The sequence below is a fragment of the Sander lucioperca genome, chromosome 23, assembly GCF_008315115.2.
Source record: "Sander lucioperca isolate FBNREF2018 chromosome 23, SLUC_FBN_1.2, whole genome shotgun sequence".
In the NCBI taxonomy this organism is placed as follows: Eukaryota; Metazoa; Chordata; class Actinopteri; order Perciformes; family Percidae; genus Sander; species Sander lucioperca.
In genome coordinates this window covers 18,386,125-18,408,624 of record NC_050195.1, presented here as the reverse complement: position 1 = coordinate 18,408,624, position 22,500 = coordinate 18,386,125, and the positions used below count along the sequence as shown (strand labels likewise).

Below are 22,500 nucleotides of genomic sequence, written 5' to 3'. Positions count from 1 at the left end.
TTTTAGAGGCATTCTTTGGTCAGGTATACAACGCATTCAGAACATGCGTCTCAATAAGGATTTTTACTGCAGTTTGTGACAGTTCACGGCCCCTTGTCTGTTCACGGCTTACGGTCAGCTCTGTGCGTTGCTATGGTTACTGTACACACACCAACCAGCCGACAGTTTGACCTGATAAGAAGGAGAAACACAGCTACTTTTAAACATTATCAAAGACTCTGATATCAACAGGTTTTTGGATATGAGGCGACCTTTTCTAGAAGCTGGTTGAAGGAATGAAAGACAGACGCCGTGTTCACACGCTCCAACAAGTCTTACATGTATGTTTAACATTAAAACATGATGCGTAAATATATGAATGCCAATAATTATTTTAATAGCTTAGTGTTAGTGGTATGCACCACAAAAAAGGCCACCCTGCACGTTATCGTAGACCCAGTTTAATATGCAACTCAATTTCATACAATCTCTCAGGGAAGGGGTGTTGAGACCCCTGTTACGGAGCATTCTTTTACCGTGCCCGATTAATGTGTGGATTATTGTCTGGATGAATGGGTGTATTATTTGGTCTCTAGAATGTGGATCAGTGTTTCCCAAAGCCCAAGATGACGTCCTCAAATGTCTTGTTTTGTCCACAACTCAAAGATCTTCAGTTTACTGTCCCAGAGGAGAGAAGAGACTAGAACATATTCACATTTAACAAGCTGACATCACACAAGTTTTACTCAAACTTCAGAAGCCCTGAAAGGCAAGGTGAAATAACAAGTTTATCCGAGCATCGTCTGCATTTGGCTGAACTTTCACTTCCCTTTGGATCGTGCACTAAGGGTACCTAAGTGTTGAATCATCATCCTCCTCCTCCATATTTCCCGTGGGTACTCATGTGTTTGTATAAATTTCCACTCTGTGCAAAAGACTTCTTACACACCAAGCAGCTGAACGGCTTCTCTCCTGTGTGGATTCTCATGTGATCGTCCAGATGTGTCTTGCGGCCAAATCTATTCCCACACTCAGAGCAACGAAAAGCTCTCTCTCCTGTGTGGACTCTCATGTGTATCTGTAAACTTCCACTTTTCATATACGATTTCTGACAGACAGAGCAGCTGAAAGGTCTCTCTCGTGTGTGGGTTTTCATGTGGTCCTTCAGATGTTGCTTGCGGCCAAATCTCCTCCCACACTCAGAGCAGCTGAATGGTTTCTTACGTCTTGAATCATGTTTCAGAGAGTTTAGAGCTGACTGAGGTTCTCTGGTCTCCTTCCAATCAGCACTGTCATCAGTCTCAGGTTCAGAAGCGTCTCCAGTCTGGTCTTCAGTCTCTGGTTGTTCAGTCGAGCTGCAACGTCTTTCATCACACTCGGAGCTCTGAGTTTTAAATCTCCCTCCAGCAGGAGCCGGGTAAACACACTGATGGCACTCGACTCCCGAGTGCAAAACAAGCCTCCTGTTACAGCGGCTGCAGCTCTGTCGTTTCTCCCCTCGGTGGACGCCCATGTGTTCTAGCAGATTTGACCTTTTTGGGTATTTCTTTCCGCACACGGAGCAGCTGAACGGCTTCTCCCCTGTGTGCGTTCTCATGTGTGTCTCCAGGGATCCTTTTTTTATAAATTTCCTCCCACAAACTGAGCAACTAAACAGTTTTTCAGGAGAATTACATCTCAAGTGTATATCGGCCTTTTTTAGAGAGTTTAAAGCTGACTGAGGTTCTCTGGTCTCCTTCCAATCAGCACTGTCATCAGTCTCAGGATCAGAAGAGTCTCCAGTCTCAGTGACAGGAGTGAATGGGAACTTGGTGATATCAGCCTCCTCCAGCCCTTGAAGCTGCTCTCCCTCCTGACTGCTCCACAGTTCCTCCTGTTCCTCTTTAATGTGTGGGGGGGGCTCTGGCTCCTGCTGGTCCACACTGGAGCTACACTCCTGCTGCTCCTCTTCACCAACAATCACTTTAAGAACGTCTGGAGGTAAATCTGAAACAGACAGACATTTATTAATACAAATCTTTAGGATACTCATAAAAAAATACTCATGTCGCCACTGTGCTCCGGCTGTAAAAGCTGTGCCGGTCTGCAGCAAGGCAAGGCACAAGCTGCGGCTGGGCAAAGGTTACCACCACCACCGGCTTAAAGATACATCAGGGCACAAAAGGGTATCTAAAGAAAGGACAACAGGGTACTCGCATCGACAGCTACTTTCTGTGAAGCAGCTCGAGTCAGTCGACTGAAGCTCAGCAGCTTTGGCTCAGTACGTCACTGACTACTTTAGGGTCCCAGCAGGCCTCACAAGCCTCATCAAGGCCTACTTTTGGGACGTGCAGCTGTGCCTGACAACGTCACAATAAACCACAGTAGGGCTGTCCTCGACTAAAGAAATTCTTAGTCGACTAACACTTATATGATTTTGTCGATTAATGGATTAGTTGATGTAATCGACAGAGCTGTGCTCTTTGAGAGGTGGTTAAGACTAGAAAAGCACAATATAAATGTAGTTAATTAACCATCTGTAAAACTGACTTTCTCCACAATTAATCCTGCAAAAGCACCACTTTAAATCTTGTACTTACCAGAAATGTGCTCATAAGTTTCTTGGAAATGAGTAATTAAGCATGAATAAGCATAAAAAATGACTCATCAACTAAAGAAATCTTAGTCGACTAAGACCAAAACGACCGATTAGTCGACTAATCGACTAAGAGGTGGCAGCCCTAAACCACAGTGTCGTAACTTCTGTAAGTGGGTATCATGGCTGGTTGCACCATATCCCCACTAGCCTTCACCATGACCATGGAGGTGATCATTCGAGCATCTTGCTGGGTAGTCAGAGGACAGCGCACAAGACCTGGCCTGAGGATGCTGCCTGTTTGAGCATACATGTGTAACCAGGCCCAATGGAGGGCTTAGCCAAAATTTAGCAATTTAACTAGGGCTGAACGATTAATTGCATTTGCGATAATATCGCGATATGTTAAAACGCGATTTCCTAATCGCAAAGGCTGCGATTTGGTCACATGACTCGCGAGAGCAAATCAGTCTGCACTCCGCAGAGAAAGCATCAACTAGCACGCTAACGCTACGCCGTACCTTGAGCTGATTTCTGTCATTCAAACAACTCTGAGTTGTAGTTTAAAACGTTTACAGCCATTTTAATAAAATGAAGGGTTTTATTCGGGCTTGAGTCTATACATGCAGTTAATGGATACAGGAACACAGAACTGAAGGCTCGGTTAGCAACGATTAGCTCTGATTAGCGGTTAGCTCCGGTTAGCGGTTAGCTCCGTTATAAAGATATGAGTGGAGGAGCTGCCACTGAGAGGGGTAACAACCAGACTGATAAATGACGTTCGGGGAGCTTTCACAGCAGCGTGGCCGCGGTGTTTCAACAGTTTTATTAGTCCAGTTAATCCCACGGCAAGAACACCAGCAACATGCTAACGTAACGATAGCCTCTCTGAACAAGAACACCAGCAACATGCTAACGTAACGATAGCCTCTCTGAACAAGAACACCAGCAACATGCTAACGTAACGATAGCCTCTCTGAACAAGAACACCAGTGTGTGTGTAGATATATACTATATTTTTACTTATTTAACTGTCTAGTGTGTAATTGTGTGTTCATACTATACATTATTATATTATTCTTTCTTGAATAATACAGAAGACAAAGAGCTTAAAAAAATAATCGAATATCGAATCGTAATCGCAATATTTGGGGAAAAAATCGCAACGATTTTCAAAAATCGTTCAGCCCTAAATTTAACACAGTCGACAACGCCACCTTGGGACTTTCACCCAAAGAGTTTAAAATGTAATTTGATATCAGTTGGTACCAAACCGGGGACTCCCACTACACAGGCAAGCCCACATCAATAATCAGAGACGAGGTTGATTTGGACAACTCAAAAATGATTTATTACAAACACAAAAAAAACCCAATATTCAATTAAACATAACTGTAAAAAAAATACTGGGAGAAGAACCAATGAAATAAAAGACAAAACAACCTAAAAATACAAAACACAATAGGAGAGGAGAATTTCGTTAAAGTAACAGCTAATTATGTGGAAATTATTATTAAGTGGTTGTAATGGTCATCATGGGTGGATCGTATAACAAAAGGCAAAGTCTACAAATAAACACAACATGCTTGTAAATGTCAAAATAAACAAATATCGAATATCAAAATAAACCCAAATAACACATTAAAACCATGCAATATTACTAGTAAAATGAGCCAGTTATACGTCACCACCTCTACGACCACTACGTTTCTAAAACTCAGACCAGATTAAAAGTCACTAAACCTAACGCACAATATCTAAAAGAAATTAACTAAAGGCAACCGCGACTATAGAATAGAATATACTTTATTGTCCCCTAGGGGAAATTTGTCATGGACTCAAAAATGCGCAGTGCATAGTAGTAGCTGCTATTACAGACAATAAATACACGTAAAAAAAAATAAAAATACAGAACGCCGAGTTATTGCACACTTCTCAGGCCTATCATTGCAAATCGTACAAATCTATTTAAAATTCTGATTTAAAATTTTGATGGAGACTGGTACGAAGGAATATTTAAAACGGTTCAATTTAGTTTTAGGGATTCTGTACCTTCTGCCAGAAGGCAAGAGCTCGTATTCTGTTTGAAGGATGTGGGACGGGTCCAACAATGCTCTCCGCGCCTGCCTAAGTACAGACTGCTCATAGATGGACTGAAGGGAGAGCTTATCAGTCCTCCCCATCACCTTCATAGCAGTCTGTACCAGGCGCTGCAACTTTGATTTGGACTGTGTGGAGAGATTGCCGAACCACGCCGTCATCATACCTGATAACGCTCTCCATCACTGCCTGATAAAATAAAAACATGATGTTCTGGCTGACACCAAACACCCTTAGTCTGCGTAAGAAATACAGTCTTTGCTGTAAACGGGAACATACATAATCTACGTGGTCACTCCAGCTTAAGAGGTTATCCAGGTGGATACCCAGACACCTATAAGAAGTGACCTGTTTGATATCCTCCCATTACATTGTGCGTCTGCCCTATTTCCGATACTGTGGCGGCAGAAATTTTGCCATGGGGGGCCGCCACTACAAAATCAACATAGAGGAAACACTGTCATCAACACCCAAACTCCCTGCTAATAGCCAATCTACACTCTTAAACATGTTGCTGCTGACAGCGTGTCCCACACTGAAGTTGCAAAACTCCCCAATCCTGTAATCAATTCCCATAATGACAAGCCTCCCCAGTTACTGTATATGACTTGAAATGTTAACTAGACTATAAGCATTAAAGGATTTTATGAATGTGGAGCGACTGGTTCCAATGCAACAGGGACTAATTCAAGCTTCCAATCTGCAAATGGAACCAAAAACCAGAAACAATACAACATGGCTCTTACAGATTGGGAGCCATTGCCTTACATTATAACCATCCAGTCTTTTTTCCACCTGCCAAAAAGTGATTGCAGCTTCTACCTTGTGTTGAAAAAGGTTGTTTCTGCCTCAAAATGACTAGATTTCATTCATGAGGCTTTTACGTGACAGATTATAGCCCACACTGACCTTTCTACCTGTTGAAATACCTTCTTAAAGGGCCAGTACATCCAGTAACACACGTTGTTGACGTTTATAAACACTCTCCTGTGGGCAGCGATCACTTTTTGGCAGACACGTGTCCCAACCAGCCGGTGGCACGCTGATAAAAACACATTAGCTTCAGGAGCTAGCTGCATGCTAGCAGCTAGCAGGCTAGCGTTAGCTTAGCGTGGTTGTGAGAGCAGTTAGATTGTCAGACTAACCTTCTCCCCTCGGCTTGGTCTCCTCCGTGTGTTCCCGGTGTCGCTCCATCTCTGATCAACAAACTAACAAACGCTGTTTGGGATTCCCTGATCTGGATTCAGCTAACGGCTTCTCTCCTCACGGGGAAACAACAACAAACACCACTTCCGGGGGGACCGCTGTCAAAATAAAAGTCTTCTTTATTCTTAATTTTTATTTCTTTCATGAACACACAGGCCCGAAGAATACAGTAGTTTTCCACTCATTTCGTATTTAACTATGAGGTTCAACTCCTTCATTTTGGTGACTTTTATGCACTAAAAGTTGCTTACCAAGATCATGTACCACCTTTTTTAGTCCAAAGGCACGCACGCACGCAGACAGACTGTACTGACGGATTTATATGTATTCATATAGTTTTTTATTAATTTGATGTATTTCTTAAATATATTTTGAGATAATATGGAGATATGAAATCATGTTATTGATCCTCAGAGGGGAAACTGTTACTGCCTTTCCTGTCTTTTCTCTTCTGCGTGTGACAAAATAAATAAATTGGCTAATTCTGGCATTTTTTTACCCATGTGTACTCATGCTTCTTTATTCATTTGCACTGCCCCCCTTTCTTAAATGAACTGAGTAATAAGATGGAGTTCTGCTCTCTGTCCACTAGATGGAGCTAACGGACTGTCTAATGAGCTGAAGATCAGCAGCAGCTCATCACAGAGCAGAGAATCACTTTAAAAGGTAGTCAAAAATTGTTTGCATTTCTGAACCTTAGGAAATGGACAGCGGCCGACAGAACACACACGCCTGTTAACTCGATAATTAAGCCGTAAAGTAGGCTTTCAACTCAGGACAGCGCCACTTCTCACAGATACAGATAGGACTGGAGATGAGAAGTTTAACTGACACGTAACCGCGATCAGCTTCGTGGGAAATTAAGAATCAATGTCACCGACATAACCAATCACACTATGACAGACGCTCCACTTAGCACCAACTGCAATGTTTGATTTTAAATGAATGGAGCCGACTGGCAGTCTGGCACACGTGGCTGCTCGGGATTTCCGGCACATGTATCGGCGCCTATGGTTTTCATTACAGCAACCGTGTTTCTTTTTGACAAATAACGTGTTTCACTTCATCAAACTTCCACAAGAAGCTGCTGCTCACTCTGTGTAAAGTATATGCACAATGCGTATTGTCCATTTTAGCATCAGTAAATCTACGACTGGGCGATATGGAGAAAATCAGATATCACAATATTCTTGACCAAATACATCGATGTCAATATTTATGACGATATTGTAAAGTTGACTATTGGTGCTTTCACGAAATAATCATCAATAATGTGATTAAACAGCTTCAAGTGAAAAAATTAATCTTTTTTCCCTCGCTATGACGGGCTCCAATTGGTCGGTTAGGACAGAAGACGAACATGTCTCTCATTTAAGGTGGTCTATTATAGATGGAATAATAATAGAACTTGTATACCCTTGGTATACAAGGATTCCTTCAGTTTGAGAAGCCACAGTCAGCGGGTGCTGTTACTCCGTCGCCCCCCCCTCCCCAAAAGAATACTGAATACCGGTTACATGAGATTAGATAGAAATGTGCAAGCTATTAAGATTGGCTAATACTAAGGTGGGAGGCAACCGTTGTTTCAGACTGGGCGCTTCCTTGTTGGTGCACACGATGGTCCATCCAATGGGAGTAGTCGACACCCTGGAGGATTCCCTCCCTCCCTTCCTTCCTCCCAGGTATTTTCCACTCAAGAGGAATGTCATCTACTTCAAACCAGTCTACCACCCCTTCCCCTTCTAATATCAGTGCTCTGTGTGAAGACATGCATTGCTTTATGTGTATGTGCATAAAATCCTGGTCATTACTTTCAGAGCCTTGCACGGTCAGGTTCCTTCATACATCTCTGATTTGATACAGCTACATACCTCCACCCGTAGGTCAGAGGCCATTAGTGGTTCCCCCACTAATTTTAAAACCAGAGGGGACCGGTCATTCCCAGCAGTGGCTCTGAGGCTGTGGAATGACTTGCCTCTCCCGCTACGTTGTGTGGATTCTGTCGAATCTTTTAAAAAGCAGCTGAAGACTCTGCTGTTCTAGCAGGCTTTTACTTAGTCGAGGGGCTTTTATGGCTGTTTGTTATATTTTCTATTTGTATTTCAATTTGCTTGTATTGTGACTTCTTGTGTTGTGCTATACAAATAAACTTTACTTACTTACTATGTGTTATCTTGCCAAGAACAGCTATTCTTTTAAGAGGACTGTTATCTTCAGTATTGGTAAATATTCCTAACAGTACATAGTCGTCCACAGCTCTGAGTGCATCATCAGTCCAATGCTCTCCATCTCCTTGTGAACTCTGTCTAGTTAGACATATCTTAACCTAATCAACGCTTCCCCCAGGAGACAGTCTTGTGCTGGCAGTTTGACCCCCCCCCCGACCTCTCTACACACATTTCTGTCTCTTCTAACTGAAATCAAGATCCGGTACATACGTGCAATTATATTTAATGAGAGTCATTATAACTTATGAATTATTTGATTATTATACATGTTATAGGCAGACATTATAAATGATTGTCTTTCTCACATGACCACACTCAGAACAGTTGTTTCACAGCCTATGTCTCTCATCCTGTCTCTGGGTATTCTGTACGTTTCCACTGTCCCATACTGATGTAACCTGTCAATACCAGCTCATCATGTGTTAACAGGAAGGGTAATGATCTAATCAAGCTTACGCACATATTGCAAAGAGCACCATTGATCATCTACTCAAACACACTCACACAAATTTGACATGAGCACAGGTACATTTGTTCCTTACCTACACCCAGATTTCCTAAAAACGTAACTTCTTAGTCATATCATTATCATATTAAGGCACTTGAGCATGTTCCTTTTTTCATTTCCTCACAGCTAAATGCTGACTATGTTTACATGCATGCACAAAAATAGTGTGATGTTAAAAAAAAAAAAAAAATCGAAATTCTTCAAATGATATTCCCTCAAAATGTTTCCTAACAGATTTCCTGAGTAAATTGAGTTAGTGCTTGTTATTATCAATTTAGACAACATAATTGTAAATCACGATATAATTCCATTGAAAGACGATAATCGTATTGAATTATTGCCCAGCCCTAAGGAAATCTGTGAATGCGCATCTATCCAAATTACTTCATCCTGACTCGACCTAGTCTCTCCTCCTCCTCCTGACTCGACCTAGTCTCTCCTCCTCCTCCTGACTCGACCTAGTCTCTCCTCCTCCTCCTGACTCCACCTAGTCTCTCCTCCTCCTTCTGACTCAACCTAGTCTCTCCTCCTCCTCCTGACTCGACCTAGTCTCTCCTCCTCCTCCTGACTCGACCTAGTCTCTCCTCCTCCTCCTGACTCAACCTAGTCTCTCCTCCTCCTTCTGACTCAACCTAGTCTCTCCTCATCCTTCTGACTCGACCTAGTCTCTCCTCCTCCTTCTGACTCGACCTAGTCTCTCCTCCTCCTTCTGACTCGACCTAGTCTCTCCTCCTCCTTCTGACTCGACCTAGTCTCTCCTCCTCCTCCTGACTCGACCTAGTCTCTCCTCTTCAGCCTGACTCGACCTAGTCTCTCCTCCTCATCCCGACTCGACCTAGTCTCTGACTCGACCTAGTCTCTCCTCCTCAGTCTGACTCGACCTAGTCTCTCCTCCTCAGTCTGACTCGACCTAGTCTCTCCTCCTCCTCCTGACTCGACCTAGTCTCTCCTCCTCCTGACTCGACCTAGTCTCTCCTCCTCCTGACTCGACCTAGTCTCTCCTCCTCATCCCGACTCGACCTAGTCTCTCCTCCTCCTGACTCGACCTAGTCTCTCCTCCTCATCCCGACTCGACCTAGTCTCTCCTCCTCAGTCTGACTCGACCTAGTCTCTCCTCCTCAGTCTGACTCGACCTAGTCTCTCCTCCTCAGTCTGACTCGACGTAGTCTCTCCTCCTCAGTCTGACTCGACCTAGTCTCTCCTCCTCAGTCTGACTCGACCTAGTCTCTCCTCCTCAGTCTGACTCGACCTAGTCTCTCCTCCTCCTGACTCGACCTAGTCTCTCCTCCTCATCCCGACTCGACCTAGTCTCTCCTCCTCCTGACTCGACCTAGTCTCTCCTCCTCATCCCGACTCGACCTAGTCTCTCCTCCTCAGTCTGACTCGACCTAGTCTCTCCTCCTCAGTCTGACTCGACCTAGTCTCTCCTCCTCAGTCTGACTCGACGTAGTCTCTCCTCCTTAGCCCGACTCGACCTAGTCTCTCCTCCTCAGCCTGGCTCGATGGACACTATTTTCCTATGTTTTTAGTTCTAAGTGACTGCTGGGAACAACAATCTTTGACATTGGTCCAGTATTAAGCAAGATCGCTGCAGTCGGCAGCGGCAAAACAAGCTACAACGTAAGTTAACAGAGCAGTTGTTCAGCTTGTATTTACCTTCACAAAAGTGCTCGTTTTGCCGCTGACAGACTCAGATTATTATTCTAAGTGTCTGACAACATTATGGAAAGGATCCCTACAGAGACAGACCTTTAAAACCTCTTAAAGACCTTTCTGTTTAACCAGAAACAGCTCTGAAGGCACTAGCACTAAACCCACCAGACTCCATGTAAAAAAAACTATACTTTCATCATGTAGAGAGCCAGCATATTTTAACACGTAAATCTGTAAACTACGTGTTTATTTCAACCAAAACTAGAATTGTGATGGTTGGAAAAGTGGAAAGACGAACCAAAATGGCTTTTCATAGTTTTATTTAGTTTCTGTCCACTTTGAATGAAGTGTATTGATGTGTTATGAATGCTTATTTACATGGAGTCTGGTGGGTTTAGCGAACGAAATTTCGCGGATGTTTTTGTTTAAAAAAGGATCTTACTCTTTAACAGAAAGGTCGACCTCCTTAGAAATCCTTTCCATAATGTTGTCAGACACGATCACTTTTGTGAAGGTAAATACAAGCTGCAGAACATCCCTATTAACTTACATTACAGCTTGTTTCTCCGCTGCCGACTGCAGCGATCTCTTTTAATACTGGACCAATGTCAAAGATAGTTGCTCCCATCACTCACTTAGACACTAAAACATAGGAAAGTTCAGGTAGAAAAAACGGTAGTTGCCCTTTAATGCTGGATTGCTCCAACTAAGCACCTAAGTTTTGTTGTGCAATATATGCAATGACAATAAAAATCTATCTATCTATCTATCTATCTATCTATCTATCTATCTATCTATCTCCTAGCGGCTCCCCCCCACACAGACACGCACGAGCACCACGGTGGCTGCAGAGCAATCAGTGGGAATAGAGCATCTTTTAACATCAGTTTGGTCACTTATGGAGCGACCATCAGGCTTTTCTGAAGAAGTCAGAAAGTGCACACATTCTCAGAATTTTGTCTTCACTGACAGTTTGACGCTGGTTTTATAATCTAGTATAGTATAGTATAGTCTTTACAAGCTGTTCTGATTGAACCTTCAATGCACTCATTGGAAGTTGCTTTGGAAAATTAAAAAATGGTTTGTCAACGCCTCAGTCTAAGTGTGAAGTGTGAAGCCGTCTCTGGTTTCTGACTCGGCAGTTAGCTCAGGCATTTAGAGCAGTGTGTGGCCACGCAGCGCTGGGGGGCGCGGGTGTAGTTCTTGTAAGTTCCCTCTGCATCATCATCCTCCTCCTGTGGATTCTCATGTGTTTGTGTAAACCTCCTCTCTGTGTAAAATATTTCTTACAGACTGAGCAGATGAACGTTTTTTCTCCTGTGTGAGTTCTCATGTGTTTCCGTAAATCTCCATTCTCTGAAAAAGATCTTATACAGACTGAGCAGCTGAAAGGTTTTTCTCCTGTGTGAGTTCTCATGTGCGTCTTCAGATCTGACTTGTAGCCAAATTGTTTATCACAACGTGAGCAGCTGAAACGTTTCTCTTCTGTGTGCGTTGTCATGTGTGTCTTCAGCTTATACTTGTTGCCAAATCTTTTATCACAAACTAAGCAGCTAAAAGGTTTTTCTGCTGTGTGAGTTATCATGTGTAACTTCAGATGTTCCTTCTGGCCAAATTGTTTATCACACTCAGAGCAGCTGAAAGGTTTGTCTCCTGTGTGGATTTTCATATGTTTCTTCAGAGCTGAGTTGTAGCCAAATCGCTTAGTACAAACTGAGCAGCTGAAAGGCTTTTCTCCTGTGTGACTTCTCATGTGTATCTTCAGATGTGACTCACGGTTAAATCTTTTCCCACACTCAGAGCAGCTGAATGTTTTCTTACAACTTGAATCCTTCCTTAGAGAGTTTAAAGCTGACTGAGGTTCTCTGGTCTCCTTCCAATCAGCACTGTCATCAGTCTCAGGATCAGAAGAGTCTCCAGTCTGGTCTTCAGTCTCTGGTTGTAAAAGTGGATGTGGATGTGAGTTCCTGGCTGGTTCTGGTCCTCCACAGTCCTCTCCATCAGCTTCTGTTTCCATGTGTTGAGGTTGTCTATGATGAAGCTGTGAGGACTGAGCTTCCTCTTCATCATCTTCACTCTTCACAGGGACAGGAGTGAATGGGAACTTGGTGATATCAGCCTCCTGCAGCCCTTGAAGCTGCTCTCCCTCCTGACTGCTCCACAGTTCCTCCTGTTCCTCTTTAATGTGTGGGGGGGGCTCTGGCTCCTGCTGGTCCACACTGGAGCTACACTCCTGCTGCTCAGGGGGAACCTCTTCTTTAACCACCAACAGCTGCTGCACATCTGCAGGAAACAGGAAACACACAGCGAGACAGCATCAACAGTACAGTCTCTTTTCAAATCTCTTGACGTGGTAAAAAAAACTGGTATTTCATGTTTCTGCATTATAACTTTCAGCCCGAGTGCTGTAAAGACTGACAATTATACCTGAGGCTTATCTTATTCTTATTTAATTTTCTAGTCTGGTTTGAATCCTACTTAAAGAACAGAGACTACTTTGTGTCTATAGATAAACATCTGAACGGACAAATATGAAATGCGGAGTTCCCCAAGGCTCCATTCTGGGGCCTCTTCTGTTTAACATCTACATGCTTCCACTGGCTCAGATAACAGAAGACAGTTGCACTGATTATTTGTCTATAAGCGTTAACATTTGCTGTGTGATCACATCAACACACAGTCACATGACTTCTCAAACCTGACGGAGGTTCTACGCTCTCCTTCAAAACGTCACAATTACCTTCTGTTTTCATGTGTTGAGTTTGTCTCTGATGAAGCTGTGAGGACTGAGCTTCCTCTTCATCATCTTCACTCTTCACAGGGACAGGAGTGAATGGGAACTTGGTGATATCAGCCTCCTCCAGCCCTTGAAGCTGCTCTCCCTCCTGACTGCTCCACAGTTTCTCCTGTTCCTCTTTAATGTGTGGGGGGGGCTCTGGCTCCTGCTGGTTTCACACTGGAGCTACACTCCTGCTGCTCCTCTTCACCAATAATCACTTCCAGAACGTCTGGAGGTAAATCTGAAACACAGACAGACATTTATTAATATAAATCTTAATGATACCCTTAAAAAAACTCATGCCTCAACTCTGCTCTGGCTGTAAAAGCTGTGTCCGTCTGTCTGAGAAAATCTCCGAGCTGGAAGGTAAGATAACTTGCTGCACCATTTAGAGAGGATGAGGCTCTGCTCAGTTTCATGCTAGGTTTGGGCCGGTGTAAAAATGTTCTAACCAGTTTGATATCAAGCCAAACACCAGACCACTAGTTGACGCACTTGTCTCAGCCGCTCCGGAGTGAGACTGATGAGAGAGTTCATAATGAGAACGTAGTGACTCCAGACCACATGGTGGCGGTAATGCGCCTCTAAGCCAGAACTTTTACTTGCAGTGAGCTTTAATAACCACTGTATCTGTGTATCGACCATCCCACATTGTCTTTTAGCAGTTTGTCTCAAATATGAAAATAAGGGATATACATACAGTCCTACAAAACCGATCCGATATCTGGTGAAATAGTAAGTGCTGTGAAAGTGCAGCTGGTTTCTAGGGACAGCATGGATCCAGCGAGAGTGGAAGATAGCGAATAATATTCGAATATTTAATGCTCAATCGCAGCCTGTAAAATAATATGTACTACACTACTCAGGCTTATGCATTGTCGATGACATTACAAGCATGTGGTTGTTGTTACACATTCCGTCCACTAGAGGGGCTTCTAACATTAGCCTGGCCTTGAGGGGACCTGCACGCAACTTTGTTTACATTCATTTTCCCCCACGAGCACACAGCGACAAACACAAATCAACAGAGAACTCTGGAATGAAACATTATCAACAAATGTAGTGAAGCGGCTCTGTTGTAAAGGCTAACAGTGCTCGGTTAGCAAAAGGACATCATGGTAGAAAGCACAGTCGAAACCATTTGTCATAAACTAGGTAACAAACGATGCTAACTGCATTAATAACTAAGCCAAACGGTTCTGTTGCTACTATTTTAGTGATTTATAAGCAACCTGTTTCTTGCAGATTGTCACATTACTGAGAATACAGCTATTATAAGGTAATATATAAGTAGAAGCTAACTTTGACAGCTGTAGGGCACCTTTAGCTGTCTTCATGAAGCTCCCAGCTACGCTAACGTTACTGTACCTCGCGACGCAGTTAGAAAACAAGAAAGAGCTAACTAATGTTAACATAAGCAATTTGGCACGGTGGAAGTCGATTTTAAAGTCATGTTAAAACTATTTCCCATCCTTCTTACGATTTCCAGCCGCAGCCTGTCACTCCCCCATGTACTAACGTTACTCGGTACGTAACGCTAGCTCCGTAATGTTGTACTAACGTTATCTTAGACCTCACAATGCCTTGTGTTTCTCACTCCCGCTAAGTTATTGTTCATAAGACGTGACATGAGTGACACATGCGGGTAGGCCAAGGCGAGAAGAGGGAGATTAGTTAATGTTAGCCAACATATTTATAAAAAAAAGTCACATTTGAATAGTAATTTCAGCATTCGAATAGTATTGATTTTTTTACTATTCGAATTATATTCGAATTTCGGCATTCGTTCCAACAGCCCTACCACACACACACACACACACACACACAGGTTTAAAGATCCATCAGGACAGGAAAGGGTATCTAAAGAAAGAGCAACAGGGTACTCGCATCTGCAGCTACTTTCTGAGAAGCAGCTCGAGTCAGTCGACTGAAGTTCAGCAGCTTTAGCTTTCAGTCCCCCACTGCCTCCTCCTCTGGACTGCTTTCGACTACTTTTACCCAGCAGGCCTCACAAGCCTCATCAAGGTCTACTTCTTGCTGGGTAGTTCAGAGGACAGTGCATCAGACCTGGCCTGAGGATGCCACATGTTTGAGCATACATGGATGACCTCACAACACTTACAATGACCAAGGCTGTTGAGAAAGCGTCAAGAGAACATCCAGCTGGCTTGGATGAAGATCAAGCTAAGCAAGTCCAGAAGCATCTCCATCGTCAAGGCGAAGCTGTCAGACCAACATATCTGGGTATTTCATTGTACCACCGAGCCTGGGTAGGTGGTACAATGCCTCCCTCAAAGACACAGAGCAAAGAGATCAGTTCAGGAATTAGATAGTGACCGGACTGGAGAACATGGACAAAACCATACTTTCTGGAAAGTTGAAGCTCTGATACATGCAGTTTAGGCTCCTTGACTCCTCCGAATGTGAATGCCCGCCTTCCGTCTTCATACCACTTGCCGACAATGACATTTGTCCGGGAAGGCGATGGCCAAGCCAGACTCTCCACCTCAGAACCAGACACTGGATGGCTAAGCAGGGCACGTGATTTGAAGCTGGTGGCAGACTTAGGTCAGAGGCTCGGCTTCCCAGCTGAGATTCGTCAACCAACCTCAGACCAGACCTCGTATGGTCGGCCACACTCCAGCTCATTTACATCATCAAGCTTACAGTGCCCTGGGAGGATGCAGCGATGCAGGCCTTTGAGCGCAAGAAGCTGAGGTATGCTGAGCTGGCTGCTGTGAGGCTGGACAGCAAAAGTCAGACCGGTGGAAGTAAGCTGTGGAGAGTTCGTAGACACATCTACTTCAAATAATTGCACCTGTGCCCTCAAGTGAGCAGATGGCATCTAGGGGGTGAGCCCGGGATGCGAGGATTCACCGATGAACCCTCTGGAGGTGTCGTGGGCCCAACAGCGAAACAGTGAAAGAGGGTGCTTACTTGAGAACCCGGAGGATACCATCTCTCACTTGACTATCCCTTAAATTCTTTTAGCAGTTTGTCTCAATTATGCAAATAAGGGATATTTACATCTAGTCTTACCAAACAGATCTGGTTTCACTCGCCACTGAGTTTGACTTAATGTCCCGCCCCAAACACTATCTGATTGGCTAGATGTTATATGAGTAAATAAGCCAATCAACACTCAAACTCGCTGCTAATAGCCAATCAACGAAACTAAGCTTTAAAAAGGTAAGGCTGCAAGAATTTCAGAAGTTAAAAATTATTATTATTATCTTCCACACTGAAATTGCAGAACAACCCAATCCTGTGATCTATTTATATAATGACAAGCCTTCCCAGTTATATCACTTAAAAAGCCTGAATAATGACATTTTGTAGTGATAACGTTAGCTCGCAGTGTTAACTAGACTATAAGTATTAAAGGATTTTATGAATGTGGAGCGATAGTTAAAATGTTTACTTTTACATAACATTGGAATCCAATGCAACAGGGCCTTATTTAAGCTTCCACCTTGCAAATGGAACATTACTCATCCGTATTTTTTGACGTTATATGCAACGTTAGCTGACAATAACATTGACTCTCACCGCTAATTTGAATGCCTTAAGCGTGATTTATGCTTCTGAGTAAAATCTACGCCGTGGCTACGTACGTAGGTACGTGGAGACACAAACCAACGCCGTAGCATTAAGTGCACCTCTCGAAAAATGTAACAACACGTTGCGGCGGTTACCAACTAGGGCTGAACGATTTTAGAAAATAATCTAATTGCGATTTTTCCCCCCAAATATTGCGATTTCGATTCGATTATTTTTTTAAGCTCTTTGTCTTCTGTATTATTCAACAAAGAATAATATAATAATGTATAGTATGAACACACAATTACACACTAGACAGTTAAATAAGTAAAAATATAGTATACACACACACACGTAATTTTTTACAGTGCACAGAGAGGAGCTGCCTCCAGCCCCTCCCCCTCGTGAAGTTGCGTGCTGCCGTGTGCACTTGTTCAGAGAGGCTATCGTTACGTTAGCTAGTTGCTGGTGTTCTTGTTCAGAGAGGCTATCGTTACGTTAGCATGTTGCTGGTGTTCTTGTTCAGAGAGGCTATCGTTACGTTAGCATGTTGCTGGTGTTCTTGCCGTGGGATTAACTGTACTAATAAAACTGTTGAAACACCGCGGCCACGCTGCTGTGAAAGCTCCCCGAACGTCATTTATCAGTCTGGTTGTTACCCCTCTCAGTGGCAGCTCCTCCACTCATATCTTTATAACGGAGCTAACCGCTAACTGGAGCTAACCGCTAATCAGAGCTAACGGCTAATCAGAGCTAACGGCTAATCAGAGCTAATCGTTGCCAACCGAGCCTTCAGTTCTGTGTTCCTGTATCCATTAACTGCATGTATAGACTCAAGCCCGAATAAAACCCTTCATTTTATTAAAATGGCTGTAAAAGTTTTAAACTACAACTCAGAGTTGTTTGAATGACAGAAATCAGCTCCAGGTACGGCGTAGCGTTAGCGTGCTAGTTGATGCTTTCTCTGCGGAGTGCAGACTGATTTGCTCTCGCGAGTCATGTGACCAAATCGCAGCCTTTGCGATTAGGAAATCGCGTTTTAACATATCGCGATATTATCGAAAATGCAATTAATCGTTCAGCGCTATTACCAACATAAACCTCAGATAACCACAATTCTGCTCTGCAAAGGCAGAAGGTTAATGATATTTTTGGGTCATTCAAGACGTCCTTTATCATGTGGATAAGTATTCTTTTCGGAGTTAAACTCCACAAGCGTGTCCTGCGGCTGGCTGGCCGGCCGGCCGTCACACACACACACACACACACACACACACACACACACACACACACACACACACACACACACACACACACACACACACACACACACACACACACACACACAGCGTAGCGGGCAGAGGCGGGGGAGAGAGAGATACCCGTTTCTCTATATGTATGCTATATACATTAGATTTAGTTCATACTTTTTTTTGGTGTATTTGTTTTCTGATTTTAACGCTATAAAGACCGTTGCCGTGCTTGCATCACTCCCTTACCCCTCTATATAGTTCGCCTAAAACTAACATTTGGATGTTTGACTTGGTCACGAAATGCCTGTTGCAAACATAACGTCGTCCTCAGAGCTAAGTGGACTAGCCAGACCTTCCTCCACAGCGCTGCAGAGGAAGGTCTGTCTAGTCCACACAGCATTCCTGGATGGGAGAAAAACCTGCTCTGGTTTACAGGCATTTCTTTAAAACAATCACAATTGTCGTGGGCGGGGCTAAGCTCCGGACGGAGCCACGGTGCCTCTGCTAAATATTCTCGGGAAGGAACTTGTTTTGGTGGAACGTGGACGTTCAAAAGTAGTTTTAGTCGGGCAACAGAAAACTCAGATCGGACAGATAGTCTAGCTAGCTGTCTGGATTTACCCTGCAGAGATCTGAGGAGCAGTTAACCATAGTCCTCACAAATCCACCAGAGGTTAGAACACCAACGTCGTTGTGTGCGTCTATGTGCGAGTGTGTGTGTGTGTCTGTGTGTGAGTCAGTGTGTGTGTGTGTGTGTTTTTGTTTGTTGCAATTTTAATCATGATTTCGGCTCCTAACAATCACAAACATTGACTACTCAAGTAGTCTTGTGTTCTGGATAAAAGACACATTTCTAAAAGGGGAAATTCACAGTTTAAGGTGTTTTCACTGTTGATTTGTTGAACTGTTTAACTGTCTTGTAAGTCCAATAATGGCAACGTCTTTCCAAACACAACAAAGAAATGTTTCAAAGCTCTACTTTTACCAGCTATGGAAACAGCTTCTATATCCATGTATACACTAGAGGTCGACCGATGCCGATCTTTAGAAATCAGGGTCAGCTGATGGCCGATTTATTTTGGCCGATATGTGCTTGTTTTTAAACCTCTATTTGAAAGATAAAATGTAACACTAATATACACAGAATTTCTCAACAAAAACATTTATTGAACACTTCACCAACCTACACTTGTATACTTCAATTAAAAATGTATAATGTAAAAACGTACTGTAGCCTATATTGTATAAATAATGTATGAAAAATATATTAAATAAACGAAACAGGTAAGAAGAAAATAAACTTTGTCAAATAAACTTTTCAATGAAAAAATAAAGTGTAGTGCACTTAGCAGCATTTATTAAACTTCTGAGAATACAAAACTGCTTCACAGAAAGTGACATATTATTATTAATCTCAACATTTCCTCCTAACTCCTGTTGAATCCCATCAGACCAGGGCTCTCTGAAGTCAGTTCTTCTTCACCTTGTTTGTTAGATCATTGTTCATTAGTTTGTGTGTTTTCTCTGTGTTTTGGGGACCCTCCTGTTAGCCTACATGTCCTGTTGACCTCATCAGGATCTTATCTCAGCACATTTCTGTCATTCAAACAACTCTGAGTTGTAATTTAAAACTCGTCCAGCCAGTTTAATCAAATTAAGGGTTTTATTCGTGCTCGAGTCCATAGATGCAGTTAATGGATACAGGCACGGAGAACTGAAGGCTCTGTTAGCAACGATTAGCTCCGTTAGCGGTTAGCTCCGTTAGCGGTTAGCTAGCTCCAGTTAGCTCCGTTATAGGAGTGGATGAGACTGCCACGGACAGGGGTAACAACCAGACTCTGATAAATGACATTCGGGGAGCTTCCACAGCGATGTGGCCGCGGTGTTTTGTACGGTTTTATTAGTACAGTTAATCCCAAGGCAAGAACACCAGCTACATGCTACTGCTAACGGTAGCGTCTGAGCCTGAAGTGGCTGCGCGAGACACACGACAAGACTTCACGAGGGGAGGGGCTGGAGGCAGCTGGTTTGGGCGCGCTGTAAAAAATGTCACCTATTCATGTTTTTAACACTAGGCTGCCCGCAGATGCACCTGCCTATTAATTGGCTTGATATACTGGGATATTGGCCGATGCCGATTATGTTAAAAATTGCCAAAAATCGGCCGGCCGATTAATCTGTCGACCTCTAGTATACACACATAGCTTCTATATCCATGTATACACACATAGCTTCTCTATCCATGTATAGACACATAGCTTCTATATCCATGTATACACACATAGCTTCTATATCCATGTATACACACATAGCTTCTATATCCATGTATACACACATAGCTTCTATATCCATGTATACACACATAGCTTCTATATCCATGTATACACATAGCTTCTATAGAGGGTTTTCACCGACGTCACGTTCTGGGCGGTAACCTGGATGCGCGGCCATATTGGAGGCTCTTGGTGTAAACAACTGAATGGAGTAATGGAGTATTGTGCACTTTGGATACTTTAATACTTTATATCTAAACAACAGAAAAGCTCATCAAAACGCGTCCAAGATGCAAAGGCATGGAAGGACTTAGACCACAAAAAAGGCGCGATATTTTGAGAAATTACAGTTTACTGGCGGTGCAGATCCCTACAAGTTGGCTCCCTCTTCTTGGACCCATGGCGGCCGGTTATTCTTCCTTCAGTTGCATTTCCCGATATAGTCAACTACCTGGTTTTCTCGCCGAGCCCATAGACAGCGGAAGACCTTAAATCCTACAAAAGTTTGGAGGCTTATAACCTGATGGGGTGTGTGATGGATGAGGGAGACACAGTACCAAGTCATTAACAACCAATGTGTTGTGAAGGCCAAAGTAAGTAATGCAATAACGTCTTTAATCAACCTAACCTTAACTGTATGATATCATTGTGATACTCAAGGTGTAGCCAAGTGACTCTCAATCGTTTATTTTTTCATTTCAAAGACCGAACAAGACAGATTTTTCCCTCGTAGATCCTGGTTGAGCTTTGCCAACCACAAGCGCCTCCTTTCCTCCGATAACTTCTCATTCCTCTCCCTGGTTTTTAATAACTTTTGGAAGTCGATAATATTCCAAATGTTTTTCTCGGTCTGACCTATTGGTACAACCTAAAACACGCCAATAATTAATTATTTTCCTTGACATCGTTCGGGATCTACTTCAGTGCCTGTGCTTTGTTGTGATGCAGAGTACCTCCAACATGGCGACTTCGTGTCTGATGACGCGTCGTGAAAACCCTCTATATCCATGTACACACATAGCTTCTATATCCATGTATACACATAGCTTCTATATCCATGTACACACATAGCTTCTATATACATGTATACACATAGCTTCTATATCCATGTACACACATAGCTTCTATATACATGTATACATACACATAGCTTCTATATCCATGTATACACACATAGCTTCTATATCCATGTACACACACATAGTTTCTATATACATGTATAGACACATAGCTTGTATATATTTCTATATATTTCAGATGTAAACGTGTCCCACCTGTCCCCTGGTCCGCTGACAGCTTCCTCTCAGACTTCATGTTAAAGTTCCTCGCGGCTCTGCTCCTCTTCTCCCCGACCTGTTTCAGGAAATACAACAACACGTTAGCTTAGCAGGAGCTAGCTGCTAGCGGCTAACCTTAGCTTTAGCACCGACTCCCTGCGACATTAAAAGAGAAAACCAACCTGCTCTGTGTAGCTTTGTTCCAGCTTTTAAAACCACATCCAGCAGTTTGGGACCTTTCTTTCTTCTTAAGAAACTAAACACTGGCGCCTTTTACTCCGCCGTCCTCACCACGATGTGACACACAAACAGTTAACGTTAGTTCCGGGGACGGTCGGTATTGCGGGTCGTACCAACCATAGATATCTATGGTACCAACAACTTCCGGGCAGATGTGTCACACTCTGGCTGCGTCCGACGTCCCACCACACTAACATGTTCCTGATTTAGGAGCTGAAGCAGTCTGTGAACAGTGTTGGGCAAGTTACTTCCAAAATGTAATACATTATAGATTACTAGTTACTGTCATTTGAGAGTAATTAGTTATATTACAATATTACTGTCTCTGAATTGTAATGCGTTACACTACTTTTGGAAGTTTGACTTGGCAGCTAGCTTGTGAATTTCACCACCAGATCAATAAAGTCTCTTCTTTATCCACTTTAATACATCGTAGATTATTCATAATATTTTGTATAATTAATATGAATATGCAAAGTAACTAAAGCTATAAAAAATAGAGAAGTAAAACGCACAATAGGCAAGTAGGAGACAATGAAAATACTCAATTAAAAGTACCTTACAGTTGTAGGGAAGTACGGCATAGCTACTCTCCACGGCTGATAAAATTTAATATTTACGTGTAGCCAGACTAAACATGAATTCCCGACATGTTTCTATTGTTGAGTCTGTCTGAAACCTTTACGATGAAAGCAATAGGACGTGAGTTGCAAACTGTACTGTATATACCCAGGGCCCATACAACTCTACAACGCTTCACTAAAGGGAAGAGGAGAGAGACTTCTCTGCATAGTCTGTCTGCCTCTCCTCCCTCTCTACCACTTCTTTAAAGAGCATTATTAAAGTTTTACAGATTACAAGTTATAAATTAGACATACACTATTTTATA

General features: G+C 43.0%; 1 protein-coding gene across 4 annotated transcripts; it reads right to left on the bottom strand.

The window, feature by feature from the left end:
• Positions 1 to 1,811: 1,811 nt before the first annotated feature.
• On the bottom strand, positions 1,812 to 21,728 carry LOC116050058 (gastrula zinc finger protein XlCGF71.1-like). 4 transcript variants are annotated; one of them, XR_004104985.2, is made up of 3 exons: positions 21,554 to 21,728; positions 21,369 to 21,447; positions 1,812 to 1,965 (listed from the first exon to the last, which is right to left on the bottom strand). XR_004104985.2 is itself a non-coding variant. In XM_035998001.1 (3 exons), exon 1 carries the CDS (start codon positions 12,000 to 12,002, stop codon positions 11,397 to 11,399), a length of 606 nt encoding a protein of 201 aa, XP_035853894.1. In that variant the 5' UTR covers positions 12,003 to 12,187; the 3' UTR covers positions 1,955 to 1,965; positions 3,208 to 3,213; positions 10,827 to 11,396. The 4 variants fall into 4 exon arrangements, 1 of the variants encoding a protein (XP_035853894.1); XM_035998001.1 differs by lacking the exons at positions 21,369 to 21,447; positions 21,554 to 21,728 and adding exons at positions 3,208 to 3,213; positions 10,827 to 12,187 and having other exon boundaries at positions 1,955 to 1,965; XR_004104984.2 differs by lacking the exon at positions 1,812 to 1,965 and adding an exon at positions 12,560 to 13,269.
• Positions 21,729 to 22,500: the final 772 nt, after the last annotated feature.

Coding starts and splice junctions, on each gene's coding strand:
- LOC116050058 (XM_035998001.1), bottom strand. CDS start 12,002: ATGAGAAGTCACACAGGAGAAAAGCCTTTCAGCTGCTCAGTTTGTACT.